Below are 15,220 nucleotides of genomic sequence, written 5' to 3' on the forward strand. Positions count from 1 at the left end.
GCGTTCCTCGGTCATGCGATCGAGGGCGAATACAAATGCGCAAAATGTGAGCACGTTGCTTCCCTGGAAGCTCAGGTCCTGAATCTAGGGAAGCAGCTGGCAACACTGAGACGAATGTCCATACCGGAGGAGAGCCAGGATTGTACCAATCAGGTGCAGACAGGGGCCTGCACAGAGGTGGGCGGAGTATCGGAGGTGCAGGCATCAGAGCAGAGCAGAGGGGTGACAGTTAGGAGGGGTAGAAGGGGACAAGGCAAGGAGGCTGATCCTGGGCTGGAGCACCCCAATAGATACGCCCCGTTGTGTGATGTTGGGGAAACCAGTCAGGGACCAGCATTGCTGGAGCAGAGTGACGCCCCTAGCTGCCAGGGGAAGAACTCCTCCAGTGAGGCCGGGAGAAAGGGAAAGGAAAGACAGGTGCTGGTGGTAGGGGACTCAATTATTAGAAGGGCAGACAGTGTAATCTGTGACATAGACCGTGTGCGCCGAACAGTCTGTTGTTTGCCGGGCGCTCGGGTTCGGCACATCGCGGATCGGGTGAACAGATTATTGGGTGGGGCTGGGGAAGACCCAGCTGTCATGGTACACGTGGGTACCAATGACATAGGCAGAGGAAGACGGAGAGTCCTAAACGATTTCAGGGACTTGGGCGCTAAGTTGAGGACTAGGACCTCCAAGGTAGTATTTTCCGAAATACTACCTGTACCTCGAGCCACACCAGAGAGGCAGCGGGAGATTAGGGAAGTTAACGAGTGGCTGAGGAGCTGGTGTAGTAAGGAGGGTTTCGGGTTCCTGGAGAACTGGGCCGACTTTTCAGTCGGTCACCGGCTCTTTGGTAGGGACGGATTGCACCTAAATGGGGTGGGTGCAGCCGTACTGGGTGAGAGGATGGCCAAAAAGTTAGAGGGGCTTTTAAACTAGGGAATGGGGGGGAGGGTACAGATGTAGAATTAGCCAGTGGAAAGCAAGTTTCAGAGGGCAGAAATGGGGGCATTAGCGGTAGGGTGTTCGGAGCCCCTATACCCAGGGTGGGTACGGGGAAAAATCAAGAGAGCAGCCTAAAAACATCAAAATTACGAGGCTTATATACCAATGCCAGAAGCCTGGCCAACAAGATGGGAGAGCTGGAGCTGCTGATGTTTGAGGAGGACTTAGATTTTGTGGGGATAACTGAGACTTGGTTTGACAGCTCTCATGACTGGATGGCGACCATTCAGGGGTATTCCCTTTATCGCAGAGATAGAGAGGGTAAAAAAGGGGGAGGGGTATGTTTGTATATTAAGAACAGTATACAGGTAAATATGAGGGATGATATTAATAATGGAGCTATGGACGAGGCAGAATCCCTATGGGTAGAGCTTCAAAGGAAAGGCACGGTGGGGAAGGTAATATTGGGCGTATGCTATAGGCCCCCAAACCAGAGGGAGGAGGGTGAGGCAGACCTCATGTTACAGATAGGATTGGCAGCAAGGATGGGAAATGTCATTATAATGGGGGACTTTAATTATCCAGATATAGACTGGGCAGAAGGAACCGCGCATTCAGCCAAGGCTCGGCAGTTCCTAAATGTTTTGCAGGACAATTTCATGGGTCAGATGGTGAATGCACCGACAAGAAACAATGCGGTACTTGACCTACTGATTACCAACAATACAGACCTGCTCACGGATATAGAAATACGGGACAACTTAGGGAACAGTGACCATAGGTCAATTGGTTTCAGTATTAATTACAGTAATAGGAAACACAAGGGTAATATAAGGACACTGAATTTCAAAAGAGCCAATTTCCCTAAACTGCGCTCACTGCTAGAAAATATCAAATGGGATAGAACCCTGGGAACAAAGAACACGGAGGAAAAATGGGAGTGCTTCAAGAGCATACTTAACAAGGGGGTGGGCCAGTGCATTCCACTGGGAAATAAATTTAAAAGAGCAAAACTAAACCCTGGGTGGCTAAACTCCAACATAAAAATGTATATTAGAGCTAAAGAAAAGGCCTTCAAAAAATACAAGACTGAGGGGTCATTGGCAGCATTTAAGCATTACAAAGAGTGCAATAAGAAATGTAAAGATGAAATCAGGGCGGCTAAAATAGAACACGAGAGACATATAGCGGAGGAGAGTAAAAAGAACCCCAAGAAATTCTTTAAGTATATAAACAGTAAGAAAGCAAGGCCAGAACACATTGGCCCCATAAAAGATGATAAAGGAAAAATGGCCACTGAGGACAGAGAAAAGGCGGAAGTGTTAAATAATTTCTTTTCTTCAGTCTTCACAAAGGAATCGGGGGGCTACATGAACCCCGCTTGTAAGGCCGAACTAAATAATACACCTCAGGAAGTGCCACCATGGCTAACAGAGGATAGACTTAGAGCTAAACTAGAGAAACTTAACATAAATAAATCCCCGGGACCGGATGGCTTGCACCCAAGGGTTCTAAATGAGCTCAGTCAGGTGATTGCCAGACCATTATTCTTGATCTTTAAGGATAGTTTACAGACAGGTATGGTGCCAGCTGATTGGAAAAAAGCCAACGTGGTACCAATATTTAAGAAGGGGCCGAGATATATCCCGGGTAACTATAGGCCGGTCAGCCTAACATCTGTAGTCTGCAAAATTTTGGAGGGGATGATAAGGGACCACATACAAGACTTTAGTAATGAAAACGGTATTATAAGTAGTAATCAGCATGGATTCATGAAAAATCGTTCATGCCAAACCAATCTATTAACCTTCTACGATGAAGTGAGCTGCCACTTAGATAAAGGTAAGCCTGTGGATGTGGTGTATCTGGACTTTGCAAAGGCCTTTGACACCGTTCCCCACAAACGCTTACTGTACAAACTAAGGAAGATAGGTATGGACCATAAGGTGAGTACCTGGATAGAGAACTGGCTCCAGGGGAGAGTACAGAGGGTGGTGATTAATGGGGAGTACTCGGATTGGGCGGGTGTGGAAAGTGGGGTCCCCCAGGGTTCTGTCCTGGGACCAATCCTGTTTAATTTATTCATAAATGATCTAGAGGAGGGGATATCTAGTACAATCTCAGTATTTGCAGATGATACTAAATTAGGCATGCCAATATCTTCTATGCAGGATGTGGAAATCTTGCAAGCAGACCTGAACAAAATAACGGGGTGGGCAACTACATGGCAGATGAGATTTAATGTAGAAAAATGTAAAGTAATGCACTTGGGGGCCAGAAACCAGAAAGCAAGCTACTCACTAGGGGGGGAACCTCTGGGTGAGTCTAGGATGGAAAGGGACCTGGGGGTACTGGTAGACAACAGGCTTGGAAGTGGCATGCAATGCCAAGCCGCTGCAAGCAAAGCCAACAGAATACTGGGTTGTATAAAAAAGGGGATTCACTCCGGAAATAAAGAGATTATTCTTCCACTCTACAAGACTCTGGTCCGGCCACATCTGGAGTATGCTGTCCAGTTCTGGGCACCGGTCCTCAGGAAGGATGTGCTGGAACTGGAGAAAGTCCAGAGAAGGGCAACAAAAATAATTAGGGGAATGGAGGACATCGGCTATGAGGAAAGACTACAAGCACTGAACCTATTCTCTCTGGAGAAGAGACGCTTGAGGGGGGATATGATATCAATGTACAAATACTGTACTGGCGACCCGAGCATAAGGAACAAACTATTTAGAGTAAGGGAATACAATAAGACACGTGGCCACTCACTAAAACTAGAGGAAAGGCGGTTTAACCTTAAAGTGCGTAAGGGGTTCTTCACTGTAAGAGCGGTAAGGATGTGGAATTCTCTTCCGCAAGCAGTCGTATCAGCGGGGAGCATTGATAGTTTAAAAAAACTATTGGATGGACACCTTAAAGACCACAACATACAGGGGTATACAATGTACGGTTAAAGCAAACACACACACATAGGTTGAACTGGATGGACTTGTGTCTTTTTTCAGCCTCACTAACTATGTAACTATGTAACTATGTAACGGTACATGTTTAGGAGATATTTACAGTACCTATAGGTAAGCCTTATCATAGGCTTACCTATAGGTAAAAGTGTCAGAGGAGGGTTTACTTCCTCTTTAAATATAGTGCCTGGGGTGGGGGAGTCCCCTTAATGTACATGTTAAGTGGCACATCTGTTGCATGCATAAAACATGCTGCAGCAAAAATTACATTTCTAAAGAAAAAAAAACAAGTCAAATCTTAATTAAAATGACTCACAGTTACAATTGCCAACACCAAGCTATTGAAAAAATAAAGAAAAAACTGCATGGGGTCCCCCCTGTCCATACCAGATTCTTACTGAGGCATGCAGCCTGGCAGGTCAGGAAAGGGGGGGGGGCGAGTGCCCCCCCTCCTGAACGATACCAGGCCACATGTCCTCAACATGGTAGGGGGTGGGTGCTTTGGTGCAGGCCCCTCCCCCACCCAAAGAACCTTGTTTCCATGTTGATGGGGACCAGGGCCTCATCCCCACAACCATGGCTGGTGCTTGTGGGGGCCTCCCCTATGTAAATGATTATTGGGTACATAGTAGACCTATCCATTCACCAAAAAAGTGTAAAAAAGTGTAATAAAAACAAGAGATAAGATTTTAATAAATCCTTTATTAAACAATAAAAAAAATGTATTGTCAATCACGCTGACAAATTTAAAAAACAGGGGCAGCTGGTTCAAGCTCTAAGCACTGCAGCTCATTAAAAGCCAGATCAATCTGTCAGTTAGGGTCCTTTCACACAGGTTTTCTGCCCGGCAGACTCCATTGGGGTGCATGGAGGGTCCGATCAGGTCCGCATGTGAGGTTTTTCAGCATGTGAAAGCCTGTTTGAAAGGGGTCTTAGGCAGCCAGGTGTCATTCCTGTTAATCACAATTCGTAAATAATCTAAATGTCTGCTGAGTCATATTTATATATGTATGGTGCATAACAAAAGTGATAAAACTTACTGGCAGCTGGCCTTGTGACTTTATCAAGAGGTTTTAATTTAATGCGAAGGAAGTCTGCAATTTCCTTGTCTTCTTCTTTTTCTCTGAGGGTAGAAAATGAAAAGCAATATATAAACACATGGACCTTGGTATAATAAGTATTTATACATAGAGAGACGTTTGTATAGCATCTAGTTAGTTTAACATTGATGGACTGCACTGTACAAACTGTTACATGAGTTCAGTGTATAACACAATAACTTTATATTTAGGGGGTCAGGTATGTTGGCTATAGAGGAGCTTAGGGTTCATGCAGAATATGACTTTGATCAGAACTCAAACTGGAAAAGGAAACAAATGTAATAGTTCTTAACCTTAGCAACAAATTAACACATCTTGGAAGGGCCAATCATGGGGGTTTTCTAATGTGCTAGCCCCTTCCCTATAAAAATCATGGTTTCCAGTAACCTCTTGCTCCTGTCAGTGTCTGTGGAGATTTGTAGATAGGGACAGCTAAGAAATTTCAGGGAGGGATAGTTAATGCTATACACTGAAAGCTATGCAGTTCTATATACTGCATAGCTCTCATGGTGTATGGTGCTACAATATTGTGAACTGCAGTGTGATGGGCTACATAGTGTATAGTGTACCCCCCTACCCCATACTCACCGTGCTGTATTGTGCTACATGACTGTGAATTGCATTGTTGTGGTTTAAATAATATTGCGCACCACCCTTTGTGTTTACAGTACATGGATCCAACAGTTTTTTTCAGTTTTTAGGACTACATTTTTATGTGTCTCCATGCTTTTTTTTTGCTTTACTTAGACATTTTTTTAATATATTTTTAAAGTTTCTGATAGGTTAAAAAAAAGTTTTTACTGTGAACCCAAGGTGTGTATGTGAGCCGCTCAGGCTGCTAGGAAGTGTAGTCCTGTGCGTGCTGCTTTGAATGCTGGCTGAGAAGGAGCCCACTCATGCTCCGGACAATGACAGATAAGAGCAGAGGATCCTGGGTGATGCACATCAGAACAAGACGTGCTGTGCGTAGACAAGTGGCAGTCTCAGCCTGGACTCCCACCAGGCGACACCCCCAACACATTTCACTCTGCCCACTGGAGCTTACTCATCCTTGAATGGTCCAGCCAGAGCCCAGACTTGAACCCGATTGAACATCTTTGGAGAGATCTGAAAATGGCTGTGCCCCGGTGCTCCCAATTCAACCTGATGGAGCTTGAGAGGTCCTGCACAGAAGAATGGGAGAAACTGCCAAATAGGTGTGCCAAGCTTGTAGCATCATACTCAAAAAGACTTGAGGCTGTAATTGGTGCCAAAGGTGCTTCAACAAAGTATTGAGAAAATGCTGTAAATACTGTACTTACGTACATGTGATTTTTTTTTTTTTTTTTTTAATTTGCAAAGATTACAAACAAACTTCTTTCACATTGTCATTATGGGGTATTTTTTTGTAAAATTTTGAGGAAAATAATGAATTTGATCGATTTTGGAAAAAGGCTGTAGCATAACAAAATGTGGAAAAAGTGAAGCGCTGTGAATACTTTCCGGATACACTGTAACAACAACTATTATAGTGAAAGTTATAAGTGAAAGTAAAGGCTGTGTTCTAAATCAGAAAGAAAACAGAACTAATACCAAAATAGGCTTAAAAGGTATCACCAATGATCTTATTATAACATGAATAAATAAATATGTAGCATCCTAAAAAAAGAATACAGTTTTTGGATCTTTTCTGCTTACCAGAGAGATTGTCAGGTAAATTTATATTGCTTTCCGCCTACCAGACAACAGGATCTGCTAGTAAGGTCTGCTCATGGTGCTCAGGTGCAGCTCAGTTTGTCCGAAGTGTTTCAGACTGGTCCAATAGGGAGGCATATTGGACAGTGGGAGGAAACCTGACAAATGAGTACACAGGCATTTAGTACAGCCCTGGTGGTTGGCAGAGGAAAGTGCATCGGTGCATGCTGGGATACTGTATAAATGCCAAGGGCACATGTGCTCGGGGTCTTTCAGCTGGAGAGCAGGGTCCTGGAGAGAGGGGCGGCTGCCCCTCCTCTGTGGAAGCTGCCATGCAGCCTCAAGTGGTCGACCTGAAGGCCTTAGAGTCAGAGGGGAGCTGAACCTAGATGTCCTGCAGAGCTGACTGGAAGGGTGACACTAGAGAAGATCTGTTCTGCCTACAGTAAGTACAGATCTGTGTCGTGGGGTCTGTTCTGAGAGGGCCACCCCTTCTGTTGGAAGAGTCAGTGGATGGGTGTCAGTCAAGGGGATGCTAGAGTGTGTCCTGAAGATAATGTAGTTGCATCAAGTCTGCTGCTAGAGAGAACAAGAGGATTTAATTCTTCCATACAAGTGGCACTAAATCTAAAAAAGTAGGCGCACAAAATCCACGTAAAAAAACACAAAAAAGAGGCCGTGCTAGCAACGGCCCTTCTCCTACAGACACAGTTCATCACAAAAAACGTTCCAATTCACGTACCGTACAAGATAGGACCTCGCCACATACTAACCTTACTCCAATTTTGCAAAAAGTTCTGAGTAAAGGCGCCACAGGCACATCTAATACGAATGTTCAAACAACAACAGATGGGGTTTTTCTAGGCCTACCAGCAACTCCCCTCCCCAAAAATACAAAACAGGGGAGTCTGGATCCTTTCGTACATCAGAACAACGCCCCGGGATTAATACCGATATTATCAATCTATCGAATATTCCACTCACCCCCACTCAAATAGATGTACTCCAGTTGGGATTAGGATTTTGGATTTTGTCCATCTAAGATCCCAGAGAGACTATCAAAGACCTTCACCTCTTTGCACGCAATCTAACTTATAAATACCTTTTTGATGAGGAACGTAAACAAAATAAAATAGAGAAAGAATTCGCTGAAAAAACAAAAAACTATACAATGGCGGAATGCCGAGCTCTCAGAGATCTCATTCTCCTCTATGAAGAAGGCAATATAGAGGCAGTCTCTATAATAGATGGAGAAAATATTGACACTCCTCAAACCATATCCCTAAATTCAACCGTGCAAAAAGAAAAATGTAAAACCAAATCCCAGCGTTTTCCAAATTTGACACTGAATCCTCATATTTGGACATTTGTGCAGTGTGTTGCCAAGGACATCAAGGACATGCAATGGCCCTCCTTCGAAAATAATATGAGTAAAGAATAACTCTCAGCACTCAAACAGCTTCAGACGAATAAATCCATAGTAATTAAACCTTCTGACAAAGGAGGAAACATTGTGGTCATGACCGTTAGCCAATATGAAAACATGTGCCTTGATGTCCTTGGGAACTCTACTTGGTATACCCCAATTGAAGATGGAGTAGTACAGAGTTTTATGGGTGAACTACGTGATCTAGTAACAGAAGCATTTACCAGTGGCCTAATAAATAAAGACATAATGGAGTTCCTTATACCCAAACATCCTAGGACCCCTACATTTTATACGATCCCTAAGGTTCATAAAAATCTTACTGACCCACCGGGTAGGCCCATAGTATCGGGCATTGGCTCTCTAACAGAAAAAAACAGTTGATATGTGGATTCATATCTAATGCCACATGTATTGAGACTACCGTCTTATATACGTGACACAGCAGACCTATTGAAACATCTTGAGGGGATTCAGATCCCTCCGGATGCCCTGCTCGTGGCAGTGGATATTGAGGCACTATACTCAAGTATCCTACATGAGCAGGGCATCCTGATGGCTGAATCCTTCTTAAAAGAGACAGACCACAGAGAATGGCCTCTAATGAATTTTGTCTTAAAACTCTTACAGTATGTATTGACTAGGAATTATTTAGTCTTTGGAAACCAACTATATCTTCAGGCCCAGGGGGTGGCTATGGGCACTCGCTGCGCACCATCTTACGCAAACCTATACCTAGGGGGATGGGAGAGAGAGATCTTCTCGAGTGATCTAATGGAATCTTGGTTGCCACATATCCTATGTTGGCACAGGTATATTGATGATTTGCTTATTATATGGACAGGAACTCTTCCAGATTTAAAATCCTTTCTGGAAAGTCTCAACATCAATAACCTCAATTTAAAATTTACCCATACCATTAGCCACGAGAGGATCTTTTTCCTAGACCTCACTATCAATGTATCACCCAATGGTGATCTTGCAACAGATCTATACAGAAAACCTAGTGCGGGCAATACCGTCCTGTGCGCAGCAAGTGCCCACCCCACCCCCCTGGTCAACAGTATTCCGTATGCTCAGTACATACGTCTTAGAAGAAACTGTTCGAATGAGACGAATTTCCAAAGCCAATCTGACAACCTTAGGGACCGCCTTTTGGAAAGGGGATACTCCAAATCAACACTGAGAAAAGCGTTCAATCGCGCCAAACAACGATCCAGAGAGGATCTTATTTATAATACCCGCCCAAAACAACAAACCGACAATGTTCGGTTTATCACCAAATTCTCTGCACACAAGAGGGAACTGCGTAAAATCATGGAGAGACATTGGCACGTCTTAACCAATGATTACACATTGGACAAATATTTAAAACCTTACCCCAATATAGTCTTCAGATGTGCCCCGTCACTAAGAGATAGTTTAACCTCTAGCCATTTTCAAATAGAAACACAGAGTCCCTCGATACGGAAAGGAACCTATCGATGTGGGGAGTACACACGCTGCAGCTGGGTTTCGGAAGGTAGGGGAATTCGGCTACCCAACGGCAGTTGGCACAAACCTAGGCAACATGCCAATTGTACCACTAGAGTCATCATTTATTTGATGCAATGTGTCTGTAAAGCCTACTATGTAGGCAAGACAATTAGACAATTTAATCAGCGTATATATGACCATCTGTATTATTCAGGAGGAGGAAAAATTCTCACTACCGTCACGCGCCATATTGGCCTCCATCACAAGTATGATAATTCCGTTGTTTCTTTTTTTGTCCTAGAAGTGGTACCCCCTGACCCCTGTGGGGGGGATTGGGACAGAAAGATCCTACAACGGGAAACATGCTGGATAGAGTACCTTGATGCCACTATACCTCCCGGCATCAATGAGGTACTCACATACAAACCCTTCTTGTAACATTACTGGTATTCCCCGTATAGGTCATCTATATGTTTGAGACACTCAGTCTTCAGTCTTCCTTCATTGTTGTTCCCATTCTTCCTTACCCCTCTTTCCCTTTTTTTTCCCTCTTCCCTTCTCCCTTTTGTTTTTTTCCCTTTGTTTTTCCTTTTTTATTGTCTTTATTCCTTCCCATGTTTTCCCAACTCCCATCCTTTTTTCCTATATTGGTATTTTTACCAGTAGTGTCCAGCTATGTGTTTGTCCCCATCCCGACACTTATTGGAATCCTATTGTGATCTGTCCGGATGGGAGAGCGACACTTTGTTGGACCTACATTTATGATCGGTGGAACACAAAGCTAATTGGAACTATTTATTTGGTTCCAATGTACAAATTCATATATATAAACATTTATATCTAATTATGATGTTAGATTTTTGTTGCTCTTAAGTGTTTTCTATATTATCTTTTTTTGTAATATGCTTGTATTTCAATGTCCAATTTCGGTCATATATAGATGTATGCAGAATGTGTTTGTATTTAGGCTCATTGTTGTGAAGCCGGTTTTGGCTTTACAATAGTATGCCATTCTTTACACCCTTATGTATGCAATAAAAGTAGTGCAAGCAACTTATGGGCGCCGTTCAGATCTTTTGAGGTGTCACCTTCCCGGATGTTGCCTATGGGGACACGCATATTGGGCTTTGGAGTGGACTCTGGTGTGGGGACGAGTGTGCGGTCTCCTCATAGGGCAACCGTTTTTTTTCCTTCTGGCATCCCGCGTCGCCCTATGGCTGTAGGAACTAGGGCCTCCCTTGATTCCCTCTTTGTTAGCACAGCGCATGCGCCATTTCTCGGGGCATGCGCAGTTTGAGACCGGACCCGGCTATCGTCACTTCCTCCGGAAGTACGTGATCGGGTTGGAGCCGATATATAAACCGGCGCCATTAGAGATGGCGTCAGTACATGGGGACTCGATGCAGGAATTGCGTCTACAGGCAAGTTTTTTTTTTTTTTTCTGAGCTATTACATACCATCTATCTATATTATTCTAACATATATACAATAGTCTAATACTTTGCTAATTCCTTTATACCCTTGTAGTGCGTTTGTTACCCTCAGTCTGACAGCAGCGACTTTGCCTGGGCTGTTACTCTTGAGACTTGATCTGGCTGTCTTTGTCAGCTCTTAAAACCAGCATACCTACATGGCTGAAGGTAATGTTTCAGGTGTGTAAATGGGCCCCCTTCAATATTGAATTTAATGTAGGGATATATTATTTTCTTCTTTTCTTGTGAGAACATTTCTTACATATACCCTTTTATATATTTTTTTCACAGCTCGGTAATTCACCTAATTGCCAGGGCGAACGATTTTTGACGTGTTCCTGCTCATCTCCCCATGATTTCTATCCAGCAGTTCTCTAACAACAATGTGATATATCATACATGAATGAGATATTAAAACAGATGTGTGATTAAGGTACATCTTTGACTCACAGTCGTGCTGTTGCATGTAGGTGGCACTACAATTGTGGTTCTTTTTTCATTCAGTCACACCCTTCTATAATCTGAGCTATTCAATATCTGCTCCCGCACTCGTCCCCCCCCCCCCCAGCTTCCTTTTTTGGTCTCCCACAGCCCTATGTATGTGTGTCACTCCTCGGATCTGTTTGGGCTTTTGGGTAATTTCTCCAATTGGTGTGGCCTTCCTTCTTCGGATCTGCATGGCATAATGCCCACATGATTATATAGTTGCTCGCACTAATTTTTTCTTCCTATTATTTTTTCCTTTTTATTGTTTTTTGATATACTAGCATGACCATTCAACATTCATGACCATGACCATTCATGATTCAACAGCCTAAAACGCCCCTGAAGAAGCCTCCGGCGAAACATGTCGGGCGCCTGTTTCATGGACTAGATCCGGATTATCGACCGGATTAGCCACCTCTATCTAAATGCAGTATGGTCTTGACAACACTGTTGACAACATTCATGTGATACATCCCCTAAACTGTTTGTGTTGTTTTATGTAACTTTCAGTCGTTTCATTCTGCCTATTGTTAAGCAGATGATTTTTTTTTATGTATATTTAAATAAAGCTTTAACATTTTATCTATTTCTTGATCAAAATTTAATGTCTACGTGGTACCCTTAAAGTCCCTCTTCCTGGTTCTCAGCCCTCCTGTTCTTCTCACTTTCGCGAGAGCTTTTGAAATTTCAAAGGCACCCCGTTTTAAACATGCTAATTTGGGGACGTTGGTACCTTTTTGTTAAATTTTATATTATTTATACTGCAGTATGGTTAAAGCAGTGCGTCTGCTTCCACAAATAACCTGGTGAGGCTAAGTGAGAGTTGTCCTTACCAACTCTAAATAGTTCAAATTTGAGTATCCCACTATTCCCTTCTCTCTATTCCACAATAAATATAAAACCAAAATCCCAAGGACCCTTACTTCCTTGTGGGTTGTGTATGTGGCTGCTTGTTCGGTTTGTGCCCAGAACAAATCTCCGCAGCACCTTCGCTTGAGCCTACCACATCCCATTCCAAATTGGGAGCATCCCTGGTCTCACCTGGCCTTGGATGTTATTGTGGAACTTCCCATGTCTCGGGGTTACACTGTTATCCTCACAGTTATCGACCGGTTCTCCAAAATGTGCCCCTGTGTTCTGTTTAAGCAGCTGTCTACCGCTCAGAAGCTTGCCACTGTGTTTGCCAGGGAGGTTTTCTGCTTACAAGGGTTGCCCAAGGAGATTGTCTCGGGCTGTGGGAGCCAGTTTGTCTCCAGGTTCTGGCGCGCCTTTTGCTCCCAGTTGGGTATTCGACTCTCCTTATCCTCAGCCTACCAACCACGGTCCAATGGTGCCGCTGAGCATTCCAACCAAGCTCTGGAGCAATTTCTCCGCTGCTATATCTCTGACCATCAGAACAGTTGGATTGATCTGCTACCCTGGGAAGAGTTTGCCAGGAACTCTGCCATCAACTAGTCTTCCAGAATGTCTCCATTTATGGCCAATTATGGGTTCCAACCCATTGTGTTGCCTGAGTCATTCTCGCCACAGGACATCCTGGCTGTGGAGGATCATCTTCGCGTCCTCCGTTCCTCTTAGGTGCAGATTCAAGAGTCTTTACGGGTCTCTGCACAGCGTCAGAAGCTCCAGGAAAACCGGAGACATTCATCTGCTCCTTCGTACCAGGTCGGGGAGAGGGTGTGGTTGTCGACCCGTAATCTCAACCTCAGGGTACTCACTCCTAAACTGGCACCCCATTTTGTTGGGCCCTTTCTTATCCTCCGTAAGGTAAACCTGGTGGCCTATGCCCTTGATCTTACTCCTGGCATGTGTATCTCCAATGCCTTCATGTGTCACCTTTGAAGCCACTGATTTGCAGTTGCTATACTTCTTCTGTTCCTCACCCTCATCCCATTCCTGTTGGCAATCATGAGGAGTATGAGGTTAGCAGCATCTTGGATTCTCGTCTGTTCCGAGGTCAGGTTCAATACCTGTTGCACTGGAAGGGTTATGGTCCTGAGGAGCGCTCCCTCCACTGATGTTCATGCTCCCGCCCTTCTCTGCACTTTCCATGCTCGCTTTCCTCAGAAAACTGTTTTATGCTCTGCGGAAGAGGGGCCATTGAGGGGAGGGTAATGTCAAGGTCTTACCCCTTGCCTTCCTGCTGGCAGCCATCTTGGACATGTGCAGACTGCTGTCTTTTATAAACTCTGTTTGCATCATCACTTGCCTGCTGCCTGGGTGTCGCTCAGTGATGATGTTGCACACCTGACTATATATATATATCACCTGTTGGCTTGCAGTCCTTTGCCCTTGTATTTGTGCTTCAAGGTGCATCACTGCTAGCGGTCTTCTGCCCTACATGTTTCTCTGTGTTCCTCTGTGCATGACCTGGCTTGGCTGACGACTTTCCAGTCTCTCGATTCCACATCGGCAGACGACCTGGCATCGGCAGACGACCCGCCTCTGGACTCGACCCCGGCTTGGATGACTACCCGCTTCTAGACTCAATTCCGGCTTGGAAGACTACCTGCCTTTGGACTCGACCCCGGCTTGGATGACTACCTGCTTCAAGGCTCTGGACTTGACCCCGGCCGTTCCTGATTTCGCTCCTCATTATTAGTGTGTGCGTTTATTGTTGTTGCTCTAATAAACTGCTTTCATTTACTTGCATCTTTGTGTGGGCTGGTTTCCTGGCACCCTGCCACCAGTCTAATCTTTTTGGATCTCGAACTCTATCATGATTCATATTAAAAAATATTTTCCTGTGCACACTTCAAACCTACTGCGGGGACTCTTACTTACATGGAGAGAGCTGTCATCCCAGAAGGACATGCTAGTATACCTTATAGTAAATTCTGCCATTTAAGATATAATTGCAGTACAGTGGAATACATGTTCAAGAGTCAAATCCTGAATAGGATATTTTTTTGAAAAGGGTCACAGGGAAGAGAATATTCAATCAGCCATCTTCAAGTATTAAATATATTACCATACGACATCTGGAGCATCCCCCAAGGACCCTCCTATTCATAAAAAAGGCCCTTGGTTTGTCACTTACTACAAAGCGAAACATTGGGCGATCAAAAGATCTATTACAAGACATTGGGGCATTTTGCAGAGGACATATGAAGGCTGCCACACCTTAGCGACTATTCTCAGAATGTTTTTCCTGAAGGGTATGTATCGTTGCTGCAAAAATAATTGTCTTACTTGTGCACATATCCTGAATGGCCAGAAGACCTTTTCTGACTCCGGAGGGAACTCTGTTCCTGTTAATGAATTCCTGACTTGTTCTCCATGCAATCTCTGCTATGCACGATGAACAATTGGGACACTTTGCTCAAGATTTGGAGAGCATAGAAAAATTGTAAAAGATGAGGGTTCAAAACTCAGTATTCCCACACACTTCTCTTATCACAACAATGACCCCTCTCTCAAGCGAGTCACAGCTATTCAGTTCATACTTAGCACACTGTCTGAGGAAAGATTCAATCGATTTTGGTAGCCATTTTGCCTTCGAATTACACATCTCCCCTTTTATAGTAGAAAACAAGTTAGACACTTTTAGGGCCTTCCCCTTCTTTCCCTTTCCCTTTTTTTTCTATCTTTAGTGCAATATCCATTACTAACCCTGACACATTTTTCCTCTAGCTTCCTTGTTTCCCCCCCACCCCCCTTTTTTCAGGTCATCATCATTATCCATATTTTTCATATGTATAT

General features: G+C 44.0%; 1 protein-coding gene across 1 annotated transcript in view; it reads right to left on the bottom strand.

Annotated features, from left to right (window-relative positions):
* Positions 1 to 15,220, bottom strand: part of BMERB1 (bMERB domain containing 1) — a 633,071-nt gene that overhangs the window by 54,965 nt on the left and 562,886 nt on the right. Inside the window, exon 5 of the mRNA XM_082261009.1 lies at positions 4,925 to 5,007. Coding sequence (XP_082117135.1) covers positions 4,925 to 5,007 — 83 coding nt within the window. The remainder of the gene's footprint in view (positions 1 to 4,924; positions 5,008 to 15,220) is intronic.

This window comes from Pelophylax lessonae (assembly GCF_965119305.1).
Source record: "Pelophylax lessonae genome assembly, chromosome: 6".
In the NCBI taxonomy this organism is placed as follows: domain Eukaryota; kingdom Metazoa; phylum Chordata; class Amphibia; order Anura; family Ranidae; genus Pelophylax; species Pelophylax lessonae.